The sequence below is a fragment of the Perna viridis genome, chromosome 7 (assembly GCF_037379345.1).
Source record: "Perna viridis isolate PV_CMFRI_1.1 ecotype Kerala chromosome 7, ASM3737934v1, whole genome shotgun sequence".
In the NCBI taxonomy this organism is placed as follows: Eukaryota; Metazoa; Mollusca; class Bivalvia; order Mytilida; family Mytilidae; genus Perna; species Perna viridis.
Genome location: NC_142451.1, coordinates 25670342 through 25691631, shown reverse-complemented (window position 1 = coordinate 25691631; position 21290 = coordinate 25670342). Strand labels below are relative to the sequence as shown.

The 21290-nt window shown below is 32.9% G+C and overlaps 2 protein-coding genes and 1 pseudogene across 11 annotated transcripts; 2 read left to right on the top strand and 1 right to left on the bottom strand.

The window, feature by feature from the left end:
* The first annotated feature begins 1793 nt into the window (after positions 1 to 1793).
* LOC148611989 (uncharacterized) lies at positions 1794 to 4528 on the top strand (annotated as a pseudogene).
* Positions 4529 to 6940: 2412 nt separating this feature from the next.
* Positions 6941 to 11822, bottom strand: LOC148611988 (uncharacterized). Its single transcript, XM_088593058.1, has 5 exons — positions 11734 to 11822; positions 9621 to 9661; positions 8971 to 9089; positions 8316 to 8483; positions 6941 to 7095 (listed from the first exon to the last, which is right to left on the bottom strand). The coding sequence occupies exons 1-5, from the start codon at positions 11740 to 11742 to the stop codon at positions 6971 to 6973; spliced, it is 462 nt and encodes a 153-aa protein (XP_088449184.1). The 5' UTR covers positions 11743 to 11822; the 3' UTR covers positions 6941 to 6970.
* LOC148611987 (uncharacterized) lies at positions 10542 to 18940 on the top strand. 10 transcript variants are annotated; one of them, XM_088593051.1, is made up of 7 exons: positions 10542 to 11098; positions 11676 to 11704; positions 13363 to 13414; positions 14737 to 15121; positions 16920 to 17039; positions 18421 to 18481; positions 18871 to 18940. In XM_088593051.1, the coding sequence occupies exons 4-7, from the start codon at positions 14743 to 14745 to the stop codon at positions 18878 to 18880; spliced, it is 570 nt and encodes a 189-aa protein (XP_088449177.1). In that variant the 5' UTR covers positions 10542 to 11098; positions 11676 to 11704; positions 13363 to 13414; positions 14737 to 14742; the 3' UTR covers positions 18881 to 18940. The 10 variants fall into 10 exon arrangements, with proteins under 10 accessions (XP_088449177.1, XP_088449176.1, XP_088449175.1 ...); XM_088593050.1 differs by having other exon boundaries at positions 10543 to 11098; positions 13363 to 13418; XM_088593049.1 differs by lacking the exon at positions 13363 to 13414 and having other exon boundaries at positions 10543 to 11098.
* The last annotated feature ends 2350 nt before the right edge of the window (positions 18941 to 21290 follow it).

Below are 21290 nucleotides of genomic sequence, written 5' to 3'. Positions count from 1 at the left end.
TCATATGCGAATATAAAGTACTGATATTACGAGTGCAAGAAGCCGCAAACAATATTAGCAACTTCAAAATGGTATTGGCTGAATTGTTTTAAACGTGTCATGTCTTATAAGAAATCACAAAGATGTACATTAGGTATAATATTTTTCCTCATGACACAAACAAACTAGAAAAACATGTTAGCAATGTTGAATGAATTGATACCCTTCATTGCATAACATGCAACTTCTGACCACCTAATTGATTTGGATCAAAATCTGAAAAAAAGGATGCACAATGGTTATTTGTAATAAAGATTCTGTAAAAGTTTCATTTGTGTAGAATGAGTAACGGGTAAAGATGGGTACCCTAACGTCAGGGAACAATAAATGTTTGCTGATTCGAGGACCTGCCCCCTAAAAAAACAAAAACAAAAACAAAAACAAAAATAAAAACAAAAACAAACAAAAACAAAAACAAAAACAAAAAACAAAACAAAACAAAACAAAACAAAAACAAAAACAAAAGAAAACAAAAACAAACAAAAAATTAATATCAAAATTCTAATATTCAATTCTTACTAAAAATACTGTGAAGTTTCATTATATTCCATTCAGTGGTGTAGGAGGAGTAACGGATAAGAGATGTCGACATAATGAATACACAATATACCTAGTATGGTATTCGATACATGTATATCAATTATTTTATAAAACTATTTTAATAACTATTTTAAGTGGGTACTAGACTTTTTTCGATGACGTGGCGCCACGTTGCTTTTACAGCGGTTGTGTGCTCGTATAATGCGGTTGATGTTATCGTCAATATAAAATATTGCAAAAATTTAAACCTAAAAATTATTTTAGTCCATATCATTTAACGAAACATATATAATCCAAAATTTCGATTTATTTCATGAATATCCCAAATGTGTTATAATTTTGGTGGTTTTTTTTGTTTGTTTGTTGTTGTCGTTTTTTTTGTTTTTGTTTTTGTTTTTGTTTTTGTTTTTGTTTTTTTTTTTATCGAATTACAGGATATCAGGATATTAAACTGACCTACATGTGTTGCATGGTCTACTTCAATGCATGTGAAGATTTCTATAAAATTCTTTTATAACTGTAAGACTTTCCAGACGACTGCTGTGATTTTACCCTTAATTCAAGGTTTGCTTAACATTTTAAGTGAACTCTAAACCAGCCTAATCGAAGATGCATACACTGTAAAAATGCCGCTTAGAAATTAAACACATTTATTACATGTTTAGCCCTAAACATGTTTAGGATTGTGTTTAAATCCTAAGCGTCTACGCGTTTCATTCGTAAACGCGTTTAGCTTTTAAATGCTTATGATAATTTGTACATACAAGTAGAATACTATAGTAAAGATTAATAATATAAAGTTGGATCTTTATGACAAGAAAAACCCAATAACTTTCAGACATGTTTTTCCATATGTATATGATTTTGTATGTACATCAAGGATTTATATATATAATATTATATATTTAACTCCTTGTATACCTCAAATCATAACTGCATTAATTACAGGTCTATGTTTAAATTATATAACCCATGTTATTTGAATCTTTTTAAAAAAAAGAAAGGATTCATAGATATGGCACATTATGTTTACGGTAATGAAAATCCCATTTATCCTAAATAATTGTTGACTTAAGTAATCTTCCCATAGCGATCGAGGGTCCGATAACAACGGTCGACCGAATATGGAGAAACCGAATATGGAGAAAGCGAAGATGTCTCCCTTTAATTATACAATAGGTGGCGTGCACTCTGTTGTTTTGATAACCGCCAAAATGGATGCAATTTCAAAAGCCTGCAAAGAAATAAGTGATGGATCTTCAACTCCTGACCTAATTACCTTATCTACAGAACTGAATTTGCCTTCTGCCATAATTTCTGCAGTCGAAGTTTCGTATATTGCACGATTTAGTAACTTTTTACGTAGAAACAATGTGATGTTTTGTTATACACGTGAATGTATCGGCGCTATCCATAGGCATTTGTAGAACTTTAAATTTTACTCGTGTAAGCCCAATTTTATGTAGAAAAAAACATTTGTTTTAATAATCCACTGTACATAATTCAGGATTTTGATTTTTAATTTTAAAATAACTCGTTTCTTGAATTATGAACTTAAAAATGAAAAAAAGGGGGTTGGTCCTGCTCTTTTGCAGACCAGTATTTATGTTCAAGGTTTTTGTTGAGAGCTGCTAATGAATCAGTTCAACTGATATTGTTAAATATTTTCATTTAGTGCTGTGAACACTGTACATGTATTTATGCAGTGTTGTTTTGTTTGTGTTTTTTTTGTAAATATTTCAAAAGAATGCCTGTGCAGAATAAATAAATTCATCGTTTATGATTAAGTGGTCAAACTTTAATGAAAAATTGACAGTATTTTTTTTATGCTTTACTTGTTACATTGCACTTGCATGTTTGTTTTTATGTATACATAGTACATGTTAATATGTGCAAATGCATGCTAAATACATGTACGATGATGCAGCTCCAAGAAAATAATATTTATATAAAACCCATTGGAAGGTAACATTGGTTTTTCATTATGATTTCTTAAATTCCAGGGTGATGATGATGTAATGAATGATGACGTAGAAATTCTTCAAATTTTACGTCGTGTTGAGCAAAATGTTAAGTTTTTTTTTCCAAGAGCAAGGAGACAGTTGGATTAATTACTCAAGTTGATGCAAGTTTAATCTTTCTTGGATTTTTGTCAATATAATAATAAAGGAAAAAAAGTTCAATTGTAAGCATAGCAAAACTCAACAGCATGTAGGATTAATTAAAGTATTCAGTGTTAATTACTGGTACATGCACTATTCAAACTCATTTATAACAGTTGTTGAGCACCCCCCCCCAAAAAAAAAAAATAAAAAATAAAAAAAAAATAAAAACCCTCACCAAAGGGTAAGTAACTGTTTTGTTAAACTCAGAATGTATTTATTGTATTTATCTTTCAGGCAAGAAACATCGACCTGAAGTCAAGAGCCAAAAGTTCTCCCCGATCCATTGTAAAATCAGAAACTGGTACTATCAACAACATTTATTTGGTTGGAGACACTATAGACATTTCTAATGGCGATAATGTACGCACAGCCATTGAGAGGCTGATAATGAGATTACGCATTTGATCTATCATATCCAAAATGCTACCAGCTGCTAGGGTTTCTTCAAATTGCATTATTTGGAAATGATGCACCCTTTCACAGGGGAGCAGGATTGTGCAAATTTGAAAAACAATATAACGATTTGAAAAATGTAAGTAATTTCATTACCACTTTTTTGTACAATGTTTGTCTTCATTTAATAATTTATTTGTAAATTGTTTTTTGCTTTTAAGTCTTTGGGCTTTAAGTGCAAAAAAGTGATGACTTACTTACCAGTATCATGAATGCACAGGATTGAAGCTCTAATGTACTGCAGTAGTAAATTTTCCACACTTGTAGTATCAGATGTAAGTTTATGAACTTAGATTTTTAAACATTTGAATGATTTTAGTTAAGTAGCTGTCTTTGTAAGAATCATGCAAAATCTGAAAAATATGATACACCCCAAAAAAAGGCTACATATTTTTTTTATTTTTGTAATTAAGTTGTTTTATGGGTGTATATTATGAAATGTGTATTTATTCATTCCGATCTGTCTGCTCTTAGGGGATAATCAACATTGAAAATCCAGTATATTCTATTGTATTTGAGCGTCATTTACATAGTTATCTCCCTTAATTTTGAAATCTTCAGTGCATTCTATATAATTATTATCTCCTATGAGCAAATCAAATGAAAAACCAAATATTAATTTCTGTTTACTAAAGCATTTTAAACAAAATATCAAAAATAAAAATATGTAGGCTTTCCAACCATGTATCACATTTTGCATGATTCTTAGCTGGAGTGCTACTTAAATTGTCCCATGATTTTTATTCTAATATTCTCCAAATAGAACATATTTTTGTTGTTTGATTTATAATTGTTTATGTGAAATAATTAGAAAAGGTAATTAAATACATTAGGTTAGAATTATTGCTATGTACTTGTTCGTTCGAATCTTGAAAAAAAAACAGTTTTTGGAGTATATTTGTTCGAAATCAAGAAGTGTCTGGTTAAGACAGTTTTTATTGTTTTGGGTAATTCAGGTTTCTCTGTACATGTAATGTTTATTTGTTTTATACTATTGTAGAAACATGCATACATATATATACATTCATTTGTTATCTGAGTTAGAAAAAGGAAATGTTGTATTTTGTATTTTTAAGTAAATGCAATCTGCTTAAAATCAGCTGTTAGGATACGCTACACTGCCTTACGCTCCAAGGCAGTGTAGCGTATCCTAACAGCCGATTTTAATCAGATTGAAGTAATGTAACCTAAAGACTGAAAAGTCATTTGAATGTTTTAACATGAAAACGAAATTGTGATTTATTTCTTGTAGTGCTAAAACTAAGCATTGTAGTTCCAAGTGAAAACTGTATTATTGTCTGACATTTATGTAATTTTACAATAGTTTGCTATTGAAGGAGTTCACGTTTGTATTTCTTAAATAAAACATTATTTGAACAATCAATTTGTTGATCTAATTCTAAACAATACTCAATCTAGGATTCGAAACAAGAATATACCTTTTCCTTGATCTTGAAAGGGCAATGGTATGTAGCATTCATGAAAAAAAAAGAAGTCCTACAGAGTCCTTTACCTCATAACTATGCATTGTATACACATTGCCTAAAAAAAATGTTTATCTGCACAAATATATCTAAGCACTAAAAGTCTAAACTCGAGCTTATCTAAGCGTGAAAAAGGTAACCACGTTTAGGTTCTAAACGTGTTTAGCTTTTTTGGTGTCACCAAAAGCGGGACAAAAATGTATTTAGTATTGTATTTAGATTCTAAACGCCATTTTTAGAGTGTACCATCGGTAAAGTAGATTTTCACTGTGTGAATGAGATGTACGACTATGGCAGATCCAGATTTTTTTTTTTCAAAAAGGAAGGGGTCCAATCCAGAAATTTCTAAATGGGTGTTTAAAGGCTATCATTTGCTTATTTTTCCACACTTTAAACACAATAATCCAACGAAAAGAAAAATCCAATCCTCGGACCCCTCCTTTTGAATCAAGCTGGTACGGATCAAAATAGGTTACAAAAATACATTATATGTGTAACTTTTTTGGGGTTACTTTTGAGTAGTATTTGGCCCCGAGATTGTACATATATAAGGTCATCGTTCATTTATACCCTTCTCACTATTAACATATTCACTCAATTGAATTACAGACTTTTTGACGTTTTTTGAAGGCGACACTGGTAAAAAAGATAAGAGGAGGGTGTTCATAATAAAATAGAAATTGTTCTTTTCTACACGAAGGCGATACATTATGCAAATGAACATGTACTATTTAAGTTTTTAGTTTGGGTTCATACAGCTTATATGCATTCACATACTCGTGCAATGAACGTTTGAAGTGTTTAGACATGCAATGTTTAACTATAATTTCAAAGTCGTTATTCGTTTCATCAAAACAGAAAAATATAAAATCCATCTCCATCCTGCAAAATAATGTATAATCAAACGACTTCGATAAAACCATAACATGCACCTCTAATTTACCTTTAACTATGCAGATCAGAGAAATAAAAGAACAGCATTCCAATGTCCCCCGCATAAAAAGTTTCACTGAAATTTTCAAGTCCAAAGGCCATAACATCTGTACAAATCATTCAACCATAACCATAGTCGAACTTAACGTGTAAATTCTAATAGTAAGACTTTATACAAAACATAAAATCATTTGATAAAAGCATTACAAAAGAAGTGTGGAAAACTTTAAATTCACCAAGATTTCTTAGTCCAAGGGCCGTAACTTCTGCAAAAGGCATTCAACCATAACCAGAGTCAAACTTAACCTGTAAATTCTCATAGTAAGACTTTATACAAAACAAAATCATTTGATAAAAGCATTGCAAAAAAACTTTATATTCACTAAAATTTTCTTTGTCCAAGGGCCGTAACTTCTGTAAAAATTGTCAAACCATAACCTAATTCGGTCTTAATCTGTAACTCTTTGGCTACATACCAAAAACAAACTAATTTGATAGGTGCATTACAAAAAAAGTACAGAAAACCCGGACGGAAGGACGCCCGGCATATCCATGTCCCCTCGCGACGCGTCGCAGGGGACAAAAAGAGTTTGGTTCATGTGTCTTGCTTCATGTAATTTTATAAGCATAAACACCATGACTTTTCATTGTTATTCATGTCGTTAAACAATAAAAATTAACCGTATTTGCGACAACATTTTTGTGCTCTCAACCGCTTTAGACTATCACACCAATCACATTAAAGGCTACATATTGTCGGCCTAGGTGCTTTGATAAAATAATTGTTTATCACTAAATGATTTAAAAACTTGGCATTGATTACGTTTCTAGGAATTGTTTTTTACAAGAAATGAAAGTCATTTTTGTGTTTTTAAAAAATAAAAAAAAAATATTTGTGAGGAGTTCAGAAGCAAAAAAGGAAATTTGTTGCTTTGAACTAGAAGTTCTTTCAATCTACAAGAATTATTTCCATATTGGAATCATTTGCTAATGAGAAAACGCTTAACCAAAGGAATCGTGTAAGGCTTACAGTTACTTGAAAAACAATCATCAGTTTTCCTTATGATTCATATTTTGTACTCCAAGTGTCCGTTTTCGGGAACTTGTTTATCAACCGCATCATTTGCGATAAGCACCGCTTTGGAATGGACGGGGTTACCCGGTGATGACGTCAAACATATCGATCACTCAAATGGACTCTTTATAACGTAATCTCAGTACGACGTTTAGATATAACTATTCTTGTAAATAGATATTGACTTAAAATTTCTATTCATTGGGCCTTGCCGAAAAACACTCTGCTTTACTTTAAAAAAAAGAAATACATAGAAAGAAACTACATTTATCCTGATCAGGTTATTTTGAAGTTGAAGCTTGTGGAGGCATTGTACTACCGGGATTCCCAGTTCCGCTTCCTGTGGCAGCCAATGTTAGAATTCCCCATTGTGTTAAGAACTCATCAATGCTTACATTTCCATCAGCTGTGAACAAAAGATGAATATGCTGAATAAGTAAACCTAGCATTGCTCTCCAAGACACTTAACTTAATATCTTTGTCGAAGTGTGTAAAAAACTAGGTACACACTAAGATATGTGCGGTGACTGATTATTTTGCTCCACACAGATGTGAAATAAACAAATAAAATGCAACTTTGCTGTACATTTTGAATGGTATTCCACCAAGGGAGAAAAGATAGCCTTTTTTGCTACATTCCAAGGATTTAAAATTTAATAAAACGATTGTATGTGTATGAACAAAGAGCCGATATTCCTTTTGCTCTATGAAATATTCACGTTTTCCGACGCAGTCAATATAGATTCTTTTTTTACCCTTTGACCTTAATACTCTTTTCCATGGCAACGCGAGTTATCTGATCGTAGTTCTATTTCCCGGTTGGTCAAATACTGATAACTTAGTGGCGTTCGAAAACAAAGCTATCGAAAATTGAAATTACTCGCGTGTTACATGCTGGGGATGTCAGGCCATAATACAGAAAACCTGACCGCAAACCATAGTGGTGCACCGTGTTGGGAAAGATGCCACGTTCCTCGCATGTTAAAGAACCCTACTGTGGTATTCTTCCGGAGTAGGAACCATAGGGCTCCGCCACAGGAGGCTAAATTGCCCGACCCTACCCACCTCTCCCTATTTCCAGTGGCAATCAAAATTTGTCGACCCCATTGTCCTTGTGTCCCATCCCTTTTTCATTTCATCATCATTTCATGTTCATTTTATCATCAATTTCATGTTCATCGTCTGAATATAGCTGAAATATTGCTGCTCGGACGTTAAACCCCAACAAACAAACAAACAAACAAACAAACAGACTTATGATAACTTATGATATGTTACAGAGACGTACATGTAGCATTCAAAATTGGATTTTTATGGCGAGAATTCTGTGGGGAAAATGTGCCAGATTTAAGATCAATGATTTAAATAGGTACAGTGTAAATGTAAGTATAAATGTAACAACGTAATTTTATGTACTAATTAAGTGGAAGCCAAAAACAAAACTAAACTAAACAAAACAAAGCGAAAAACAAAAAAAAAACAAACAAACAAAACACACACACACACACACACACACACACACACACACACACACACACACGTACATCTCATTAAACCCATTGTTTCAAAACGATTGAGTTTGTGTCAGATCTTACAGTTCGCATTTCACTTAAATATTTTACTCACTGTTTGTATCGAAATAGAGGAAAATAAGAGGTAAATCTTTGCTATCAATAACACCATCATCATTTACGTCTGCATGGTCAAACAGTAAGTTTGCCTCCTTCTGTGTTCCTATCTTTAGAAGAACTACCCAGTCATTATCGAACTCAGCTTTTGTGATGGTACCATTATCTGCATAGAAAAAAATATATATATTGATATGTAATGAACCAATTTTGCCATGGATATACGGAACTACACGGCTAAGTACGTTCACATCTGAAAGAGGAATTATTACTGGATTGGGATCAGATTTGTCAGAAATTGATCTTGTCTAAATTTTATTGGAATAGTAATGAAGTTTTCCCGAACTGCCAAGTCGACGAGTTATTCCAATTCTTCTGGATGGAGGTAAGAACAGATCCCCACTGTACCACTGTAGTTCATACATTAAGTTATGTGTACATGTAACAATATACGATGACATGGATGTTACTCATCTTAATTGGCGAATAATCCCGCGAAAATGTTTTCCCAATATATTTTATGCACAACGGGCCTTAGAAGCCTGAGCAACTCGTCAATTTCTGAAAAATATTCTTTTGTTCTGTGATATATACCTACAAATATGTACGTGCATGTATGACTTTTACTGTTATCTTATCAAATGTTGACTTACTATCAATGTCAAACTTTAAAAACAAGGAGTCTAGTTCTGCTCTTGTCAAATATCCATCAAGGTTTTTATCAACTCTCTCAAATAATATCTGTTCTCTTTGTGGTTCGGAATCAGCAATACTGAAGATAGAGACAATCTATGTTTTATAAAGCAATCTGAAAAACTAAAACGAATACAAGGCAATTCCTGAAAAGGAGGGGATTGGGGTTTTTATACATTACCAGACACTGTTTCCGTCCACTGCGACCAGAATACTTTTTTTTTCTATACGACTAAAACAAGAAAAATATTTTGGTATATTATTTTCCCACGGAAAAATGTAGATCGAAATACTTTTCTTCCGTTGCTGCCCCTGAGCTTCTGAAATATTTTATGCTTAAAATAAATTAGACGATAACTTGTTTGTCTTATTTTTTTAATCTAGGAAAAAAACACAAAAATTAACTTATTTCATTGTACATTTTCAAAAATAATGTACACAAGGTCTTGAGATTTCTTTATGCTTCTAAACGTTTTTTTTCTATGCTAAAGTTCTTTGTTTCCGTCTTCGTGCTTTCCTCCGGACTTCCTTATATCTCGGTATGACTTAAACCAATACTACCCCTAATTACCTGAAACTTATTATTCCTGATATGGGAAACTCAACTTACATTGTTGTGGTCAAGCAATGAGCCACAAGTAAAACAATAATCTGAAATATAAAATGAAAGGTTGATACTATACATTAAACACACATATATACAAGCTCCACGCAGTGGCAGACGTCCGTTTCCTCTCTTACTAACCGCTGCAGATAGGCCTTTCGGGGACACAAGACACATCAATCGTCGTTTTACCATCGGATAACGTTGCGTAAAATCATTCACATTTTCCTGAGTTTGCAAGATTTTTGTATTTTCTCAAGCTCCGAAACAGCGTCTGACATTCGAAATCAACTCTAGACGCTGCAGCCAGCCTCTATTAAAATTCAAGAATCTTTAATCTGGTTCCCCGGTCAATATCAAAAGCGACCCTAGGATCGCTAAAAATAAAGACTAAGTTCCCCCCCCCACCCCCCGATGGATATTCAAAATATTTAAGTAAATTGCCGCTTACGAAATCGAATAAAAACAAAGAAAAAATTATCTAAATTAACTTTAACATGAAAGGGATAAAACCTTTAAATGCTCCCGAAGAAATATATGAATTCAATCACCTTAGTCCTTTCAGAATTTTGTTAGCCCTGTTATTATCAACTTCCAAATTTGTAACGAAATACATTGTAGGGTTTCTCATTGTCCTTATGCATTCTCCTATTGTCATGATCTGAAATTTGTATGGGGAGAAATGTCCAGTTTTAGTAAGGAACTTTGGGTTGTCATGGTACAACATGTTTTTGGGTCGAATAATCCGCGGTATTGATTACGTCATTTTCGTAAGCATTCCTGTGCCATGTGCCACGTTTTGACCATCCCTATCATAAATAAAGGCTCGGTTTGGATTTATATTTAATCATCGAAACTAGTTTATGTTTCCTAGACTGATGTGATCCTCAATCGCATAAACCAAGTATACGAAAATGAAGCTGCCTTTAAACTGTTTTCAAGCTCCCGATTTTACATGCACAAACCGGATATTTATGCTTTTTCTGCCCATTAGTATGCATGACCTAGTTGATAATACAGCTATTTACGCTCCCAAATAATGTACATTTGTATCGAAGATGATATAAGTAATTTGAAAGAAATATCTTGATGTTTCTTTTTTAAATTACATGTAATATTAGAACGTATAAAATGACAATATATCTGCTCAGCCAATCAAAAGACACTGGTGACAAGGGTTATGTTTGAGAGAAACTTGTGAAACGCAAATATTAGCCGGCAGGCTGCAGGTTAAAAAATCTTGAAAAGTCGGGAAAAAGATAATGATTTTCCCGGCGTTATCCGATTGTCAAAGACCTGTCTGCAGCGGTTAGTAAGAGAGGAAACGAACGACTGTCGTTGCGTGGAGCTTGGTATTTTGTAAGAGGGCTGGCTGCAGCGTCTAGAGTGACTTCGGAACGTCAGACGGTGTTCGGAGCTTAAATGTTGGAAGAGGAAACATTGCACACCAACTGAACCATCTTTCTTCATTTCTACACTTTCGGGTACGTTTAAAAGTTTATTACATGTACATACGTCATTTTAATCCATGCATGTACATGTATCCAGTATGCATGTATATAGGTTAAACACTTGTGTAGTATTTTTTTTCACTTGTTTCGAGTATTGTGTAAATCATAATTTTTGCATGCTTTCAAAGGGAGCTAAACAGTAGGAAAGTAAAAATGAAAGTTAAAGATAATGTCTGAGATTTTTTACTAAACCTGGTCCTGTTATACTAAGAGCCCCAAAATTCTGCGAGATGTTAGATTAAAGGGACTGGTACCAGCACTTGAATTGTCTCCAACGTCCGCAATCATCAAGTGAAAAGTTGAAGCAAAAAGGGTGGTATAAATATGTTTCATCGGGAGCAATTCAGGTTTTTCCAGACTATTATTAGTCGTCAATTTTTTAGAATTTGAACAGTGAAATTATATGCAATAATTGGGTCCTAATCGTACCCTCCCAAACAGTGCACCTAAATTCTCTATTTTCGTTTTGTTCTACTTGGTCGTACATGATGATAAGAAAGGTTTCGTCAATGAACATTTAATAACAGAGTACCATATTACATAATTATAGGTTGAGCGCCGTATGTGATTTAACAGAAGGTAAGATTGAATAATTGTGCAGTGCCTACCTTGATCATGTCTCGCCCAAGGTGAATGGTTATCTCTTCTTGTCTCAACTTATATCAAGGTCATGACTTTATCAGTAGGGGACACCAAGTATTTTGATGACGTATAATCATTACAATATAAAGTTGCTATTTGATTAAGAAAAGTATTTTTACAGAGGACGAAGACCTCATACTGGTATACTATGCGAATTGAACCTTTGACCTAAAAAGCAATTTTGCCCGAGAAAGGTATACTTGTCACCTTAATGGATAACATAAGTACGTGCAGTAAAATCCCGGTCGGCAGCAAGTTACATGTATATGACGTATAAAGATCTTCATTTCGTATATTTTGTATATGAAAATCAAAAACACACACCTTTGAATTTTAGAATTTTATGATAAAAAATCCTAGTTAATGTAAAACTGTACAACTTTTTTTTTTTAATGCAAATATTCAACTTCGTTCTCTTGCAGCTTACACTTGCATTATATTACATTTATATCATTAGCATGAATATAGTATTTGTATGGCTAAGAGCGACAGAGCTATTCGAACTAAAATGATGTGGGGTTATGGGTGATGTCTCAACATACTTGTCACATGTTACGTGATTATCCGAAATTTCCTAGAACACATCTTAAATTTTTTTAGAAATACTTCCGATTTACGTACGTCATTTCTGACAGAATGAATTTCAGCCATAATGATTAAGGCACCACTATTTAGTTTGCATAGGGTTGGGACCCCCCCCACTCAAGATAGAATAGTCGGCAGTTTTATTTGTCTGGAAAACAATCATAAACATTTTCCAGAACTGCCAGGATTGCTGCCCAATCCAAATAGTCACTATTCAATGGGGCAATGACAAATATGGTATAGATAATTTAAACAATAGTAGACACATAATAGAACACATCTTTTAATACATTACAGAATTATTACCATAAATTGTTAGCAGAGTGTAATATAAATACTTAAATGCTGGCAACAACATCAGCGACTTTATCGTTAATAAAAAAAAATAAAAATAGAAGAGGACCTTGGATGGAACCTTGAAATATACCAGTATTTAAATGTTTTCATTCTGAGTATTAGTAGCCTCCCTGTAATATCACCTTAACTTTGAACTCTAACTGGACAAAAATTTCGAGCCGTTTTCACAAGGAAGGTAAATATATAAAAATTGGTATTTTACAAAAAGTAATAAAACCTTCGAAATAATGTTTAAAAGATAATGGTAAGCGTCTTTATTACTGTTGGGTAGGGTAGATAGGTCTGTGTCTGTATAGGAATGCATGCTATAAATAATTTATAATGAGTTTCAATATTTTCAGGGAGCGTTGAACGAAAATTCATAAAAGGTATTTTCCCGATCCAGAAATTTAAAAAAGGGGGAGAGTTCCAGTCTTTAAATCTATCTTTTTGCCAAAATTTGCACAAAGTTTACAAAATTTTACAAAAGAGGTTCCCCTGCATTAGGGCAGTTACATGTACTGTTGTTCAAAGCAAGGGCTGGACTTATTGATCACTTTTTATGTATAGTAAATAAAAACTTCTTCGGGGTAGAACCGGAATAATTTGGTTTAAATGTAGGACACTGTGTATATATATACATATAATATATATATATACATGATAAATTACAGGTCAAACGTCTTCAAAAACGCTCAGGTGTTAGGCGCTTTCTCTTCAAGCTAGGTTGGTAAGTTTTTTTCTCTTAGAATTTTGCTCTTTTATTTTATTTTATTGACACACGAAAACGGAGTAGGGAGTAATATGATTACATCGGAAAAAGGAAAGTCTGGTAGGTTTTTGACATGCATGAATCACATCCGGTCTGCTGCTTCTAAGCTGCAAGTGAGTAACGCAATGACGTCATGAGCTATTGTACTTGGCTGGGTTGTCGTCCCTAAATGCGTTAAAGTTCAGGATATTTAATTGTTTTGTTTTGTTTTGTTTTGTTTTGTTTTTTTGTTTGTTTTGTTTGTTTTGTTTGGTTTTTTGTTGTTTTTTGTTGTTTTTGTTTTTTTTGTTTTCGTTTTTTTTTTGTTTTTTTGCTTTTGTTTTGGGTATTTTTCTATTACAAGATTGTAGTCATATTTGATAACTCTGTAAAAACTAGTTTTGTTGAAATCAATTATAATACGTTGCACTTTGAAAAACGATACCTATATCTATACTTTTAACGTATACATATATTGTTATTATTATTATTATTATTATTATTATTATTATTATTATTTATTCGACTGTTTTAAACTCAATTCAAAATATAACCAGGCATATGCTAACATAGATTCAAAGACATAGAACCGTCCATGTCAAGATTTCGAAACCCATTCTATATTTAGATTTATATGGTTACGCCGGAGGTCACATAGAACAGGTGAGCTCTAAGTTTACTTGACAACATAACATCGAATTCTAAAGCTGTATGTTCTTGCGAGTTGACAAAAAATCATGAGGTCATACACTTTGAATTTTACATGAACTACATACTCTAGTATAACTATTGGTCTGTAACCATAAAAAATTCTTTGACACAATTAGGAATAATTTTACATGTACATGTATATTTGTCGAGTTAACCAACATTTCATTATTCAACTGTCTACCGGTTTAAATGTCCACAGTGTCAAATATAGCCCCAGGACAAACAAATGTTCCAACATTTATGAAGTATTAGCGTTTCCATGACAAGTGAGTGTTCGATATAAATTGACGCGTATTCTGTAAATTCATGTATCTCACTCAAATGATCACCAAATGAAGTACCGTAGTTTTGTTCTTCTGGAATAGTGAATCCTCATTATTTTTATTTATAAATTCTACAGGTGTTTTCCTGATAGAGCATATTAGAAATAGAAAACTACATGTGAAAAAAGTATGATTTTTTATGACAGGTGTCTGTAACGCTGTTTTTTTTTCTGAAAACAATTTATATGTAGTCGTATCAATTGATGCAACATGCATATAGAACATGTAGCTTGGTGTTATGAAAGATACTTTTATAATTGCAGGTTGGAATGCCATGGACATTTTGGGTAAGTTTCATGGTGTTAGTCACCTTCGGCTTCGCATTCCAGCCACAGCGATACCCGAACAATATGGAAATTCCGTTCAATCCTAACCAACAACAGATTTTACTTTCATCTGGAATACCACCCCCTTTCATCGGAAATCTTCCAAGTGGCATGACTCCCTCTAGGCAAAATATGAACTCAAGAAACTTACCTCAGCAGCAGTTAAACCAAGGACGCCAATTACCTCAGAATTCAATTCAAAGTAACCAACAATTGATCTATGAAGTCCGTGAAGAAGACGAGGATCGGATACCTTCTCCAATAGATATGTTATTTCCTGGACTTTTTAATGACCACGAAGATGTCGAATGGAAGGATTGGAGTAAGTGTACTTGTATTTTTTATCTTCAAGTATACCGGTATACACAAGGGCAAATCCAGAAGCTTTGGGGGTCCATGGTTTTATTTCCTCATTTTTGCCCAAATTTTGCAGAATATTAACTAAATTTACCAAGAAAATAAGTTCCGACCTTCTGAACCACCTGGATCCTTCGCTGTATACATGTAATATAAAAAATTATAACCCCGTTTTTTTTTTGTAAATTGTAGGGATGACCGTCATTTAGAAAAAAATATCTTTCTATCACATGTATCCCTCTCATGATTTGTCTTAGGTCTCGTTTGTAGCAGCTGCAACTATGCCCCTCCCCTGTATACGTGGAAAGTCTGTAAAGTGTTATGATAAGCTAATTAAAAGTTGGAATCAGAAAGTTCAGCGTTACAATGTATATGAGTCATCTTCAATTTTTGCTTCTCTTGTTATTCTGTATTATTTTGTTATTGCATGTAAATATCTATTCATGGTTTAATGTCTAAATTAAATGTAAGATTCCGGCAACATTGAAAAAGAATCAGAAAAGTGCGTGTCAAAAACCCACCGATCTGACCATATAATTCCACTCAAGAATGCTTTCTGTATTTAAAAAAAACAACTTTTCGATCTCTGCAATCAATTTAGTAGATTTGCTCATAATTTTTAACAATAGAATATTAGAACAAACTAGGTTTCTACCCTTGAAATGTTCATTTTCATTGCATTTCAATGACGAAATTATAACTTAGTTTGCCAAAATGATATGGAAACTCTCGTCTTTATTATATTGATTTTGATGATGCTAATAGTAAAGTTAAACTCTCAAAATGGTGGGTTTTTCATATCATGTTTCACCCACTGCTTGGTTCTGCCAGAGACTGATACTTTAAATATCAAATTGTTATTCTAATTTTGCTATAATGATCTTATCTCGATTTGCACAAATCCCGTTTTGCATGCTATTCTCTATATTTATTTGTACTTTTCTAAATGCATTGTAACGTGACTAATTTAACGTTAAATATCAGATATATTCTTAAATTTAGAAGACAGAATTGAAATTTCTAAAAGCAAACGTGAGAAAGGTATGGTGGTAGCTGTGAATACCGGGGGATATACCACATAGACACACAGCTGACATACATTCTAATATAATCAATAAGTAATCAAATTTATGTAAGATAAAACAAATTGGAAGACCGGTTATGCTTAAGATTTTCAAATGTAATTGGAAATCTATTTCGGTATGCAATTGACAGGGGCGGGTTCAGGTGAGGGCGTACTGGACGTACCTCTCTTTTTTTTCAAAGAAAAATAAAACCGAAAAAATATCGTTATCTGCTTAATATTGTATTGAATATGGCAATTTATCATATTCATTCATTCATAAAACATGTCAGTTTAATAATTTCCTTTTATACTGATTCTTGTAATTATGCATCAATGTCAACATAATTAGACAATATATTTTACCCAGTGGAAAAGCTTCTCAACACAGGTTCAAAATAATCTTCTTGCAAAACGAGGTAAAAATCAGTTTCTTTACTCTTTTGTTATCACGCATGGGCGTCACTGTCTTAATTTGAGTAAAGCTTACATGACGTCGGTGATGGTCATAAAAACTCGAAATTCCCATGAACACAGGTTATATAGTGATAAATGATAGGGCCTGTGCCATCGAGACTGAAAGTGTCAAGAAAAACATTAATATAAGGATAGCAGATACATCCACTTAGAACGTCACAAGTTGGTTACTCATTTACATGTAGTTTTACATGTCACACAAGTCTTTTACGATTATTCACAGTGGAAAACAGCATTCCATTTGGATCCTGTGAAGCATTTCTTAGGGGACTATCTTTTATTCCCGCATTCATGACTACAGGTGTATTTGGAACATGGGCCTTAGACCAATTTTGTCAAGAAGGTAAGTCTTATCTTAAATTCCCATCTTTTAAAAATAATCGACATAAGCGCCACACACCTGCAATTTTACTTACCCATTACTTAATTCGTTATGGGATGATATATCTGAAAACTTCGAGCTGAGCTGTTTGTACATTTATGACGATGAGCCTACTGGATACTCTGGGGAAGTGTGGACTCAGGTGCTAAACACGTTTCAAACATATCCGTTATATTAATATTTCGCAGTGGTTGTCACGATATTTTTAATTTTTTGGTCATGTGTTTATATAATTTGCATTTGTCATAAACCTCATTTGGTGAAGAAGTGAGAAGTGAAATAATAGTGGAGGAATAGGCTCAGACCATTTTCTTCTCGAAAGGAGGGGAAATGCTGGGATTTTTTGTTTAGATTTTTAATTTTTAAGTCGGTAATATTGTAAGTGATTTCTTGCACTCGTAATTTCAGTATTGTATATTCGTATATGATTTGCATAATTATATATTACTACCCGATCTTTTGCTGCCGATCGATGCCGTAGGACCGTCAATTCTAGCATCATACGAAGTCAAAATATGCCTCTTAAATGCCATATGTATAGATGTGTTCTACGTTTGTTTTTTTACTTATATGAGAGCGGTAAGTTTACACTAAAAGATGAAATGATCGGTTGGCATTGATGTTTCTGTAATATAGCTGAGAAACGTCTGGTCTCCGAGTTGTTTTGATTGAGAAACATTCGAGTCATCACGGTAACGGAGTCACCCGATTTTAAACAGAGCATATCGCAACTTCGCTTGAAGTTTGCGGATCTTAGCCATTTGACGAACAATTGCGTTACACAACTAAGTTGAAAAGTAAAGTCGGTGCATAAAAAAAACCATTACAACACAAGCTCATAAGCTTTTACAATGTAAAACGTCCTAAAATGTCAGGTAAATTTACGAAAAAGGAATACACTTATAATATACAAATATCAATTGATGTGAATTAGAAAAGAACAAAAATCTGAATATCTGCTCAAATTTTTTAAATCTCACCTCCCTCCACACTTTTCGCCAATAAATATACGATCCTGCATTTGATGTTTAGTTTAATACCTAAGTGTGAATCTGGTACAGATCGAGAAAACGGGAAACACAACCAGTGTACATAAACAATGTAACGAACCGGATAAAATAGATTACATATGAAAAACTGTAGACATGGAAAACATTACGTGACACAAAAAGCTAAAGGTCTACCCCCCCCCCAAAAAAAAAAAAACAACAAACAAACAAACAAACAAACAAACAAAAAACAAAAACAAAAACAAAAACAAAAACAAAAACAAAAACAAAAACAAAAAACAAAAACAAAATAAAAAAACAAAACACGAATGACATCAGATTATACTTTACAGTTTTCTTCCGAATCGTTATTCCAGTCATGGGGAAAACAGTTGGTCATGAATATAAAGATTGGTAAGTTAAATGATGTCATCTTACATATAGATATAGTTATATTGATACAGTCTGTACGTACATGTAACTATCAACTCTTAAATGAATTCACTTTCATTATTAAAAAAAAATTCTCAAGTAATTTCATTTATTAATGTTCGAATTGCTATAGGAAACCACGGTTGTGTTATTTTCAACTTCCGTAGATTCTCCAAACATTTCAAAACAATGGAACCTCTATATACCAAACCCCTATATGATTGTAGAATCCGTGTAGTTTATCCATGTTCAAAACATATTTAAACTGATATCAAAGGGGATTTTTTAAGTGTCTGCCCTACTAGCCTTACTCTAATAGCGTTATCTTCACGAAACCTACATTTTGCCAATACATTTTGGTTTCATTTCAGGGTTTTCTGAAGTGATTGCAGAGATATGAAGACTTTTTAAAGTAAACTAATTAAAAATCATAAAACTTCATCTTGTATTCATAGTATTTTTTCTAACTGTCAGCATAGACGCGTTTTTTTTCTGTGTGTATAAACTGTTGTACATTGTATACGTAGAGTTGGAAAATCCAGTAACCGTTTGTAGTCAATTCAATATCAGTTCATAGTACTAGGTTCTATATAAAGTTTCTGTATATATGAGCGAATCAATTTTAAATTAAAGAAAATGTTATCATTAAAGATTTGACAACAATATCATAACTGTACCCCTTACGAATGAACTTATTCAACAGTTTGGTTAACTTATTGGGTGAGTATCGAACTTTCCGTATTTTGTGTAGAATATTATCGTAAAACAAGGGGCGAGAGATACCCGCACGCATTAATCCTTTATAAGTACATCTATATTTGAGAGTGAGTTCCTTGTATCGGTTGAAAAAAAATGTGAATGTTTTTAAAACCTTGGTGTAGTAATTTCTCGGTTACATAAAGATCTCTTTCGTTAAAATCCGAAACATTGTTATAAATACGAGCAAATTGAACAAATTATGATAATCACCGTATGATAGTGACAAGGGGGCGCCACCATCTACAAAGGATAGTTGACAATATGGATTTAAAAAAATCGGCCCTTTTATCGTAAATGTTAGTATTACGTTTAACATTATCGATATAAATACTAACATCAAGAAACGGGCATTCTTTATTTCAATATAAGATGCATCGGTTGGGTAAATGTACCTGGTGATATAAAGAAGAATTGGAAGACGAATTTAAACGATTTAGAAAGATTTGTGTAAGCCAAATAAACAGTAAAGAATTGTTTATTCCAAGACGTGACAGAAAGCGAGTACTTACTTTACTGTGCTTGGAGGAGGCGGACCTAGTGTAAGGGATATAACTCCTGAAATCAGTGATATGCTTGTATCTTATTTAATTTCACCAAAACCTATCAAACATTCATTTGAAACAGAATAAAATCAATCTAAGTTACTTTGATGCTTATACGAGATTGATGTAAAATGCTGAATACAAACGTTCCACTGATTTGAATGAGTTGTGTCCCTTAACCTAGATCTCCATAAAAAAGGATTGTAAACTATGTTAAGTCTTTCGCTGCCTTCGGTCAAAGTTACCAGTCATTGAATGGATTCCCGATTCCTCATTTACTCAAGTTTATGTGTGTTAAACAGTCATGCTATAAAGTTTGGCACAAAGGTTTATTAAAAAAAGATTAAATCATATGGTATTTCAGGAAATTTATTTAGTTGGTTTAAAAGTTACTTAGATGGTAGACGTCAAAAGGTAATGTTGAATACAGCATCCTCAGATGATTGCCATCTTTCAGCTGGTGTTCCACAGGGATCTGTACTTGGACCTCTTCTTTTTATTATATACATAATGATATAGCAGGTAACTTGACATCCTTGTGCAGACTTTTCGCAGACGACACTTCCTTCAATTACTCAGATTCTGACAGTGAACAGATCCTCTCTGTAATCAGTCGAGATCTGAGTGAATTGGATGAATGGTCCAAAAAGTGGCCGATGTCCTTTAATCCAGATAAAACCGAAATTTTGATATTCTCCAATTATGAAACTCACAACTTCACGTTCTCCTTGAATGGAATAGACATTCCAATCAAAAACCAACATAAACATTTAGGAGTAACATTTAGCAGTAATGCCAAGTGGAACGACCATGTAGAAAATATTATAGCTAGTGTTAAAAAAACATCTAAATATTCTTCGGAAGTTGAAGTATCAACTTACTAGAAACACTTTAGAGAAGTTATATTTAATATATATAAGACCTTTACTTGAATATACACCTGAAGTTTGGGATAATTGTGGTGTATATAATACCTCCAAATTAGAAAGACTTCAATTAGAAGCCGCGAGAATTGTCACGGGTTTACCTATTTATAGAAAAAATATATCAAGAAGTTAATTGGAAACCACTAGATGTTAGACGCAAAAGAAGAAAGTTACAAATGATTTATAATATTGAACATAAAAATGCCCCATCTTATTTGCTTGATATAATACCACCCAAAGTACAATCCCTTACTAATTATCCCCTTAGAAACGGAGATGACATATTACAGCTATTTTGTAGATTATCTGTAACAAGCGAGTCTTTTTTCCCTGCTACTATTAAAGAATGGAATAAACTTGATGTATCCACTCGACAATTAGACACTATTTCCAAATTTAAAACAGAGTTAAAGAAGGATACACACAAACCACTAGTTCCTAATTATTATTCTATTGGTGAACGAAAACTGAATATTATTTGGACGCAATTATGATGTTCTGCTTCTTCTTTAAACCATGACTTATGTAGAGTCAATATCGTAAGTAGTTCTTTATGTAGATACG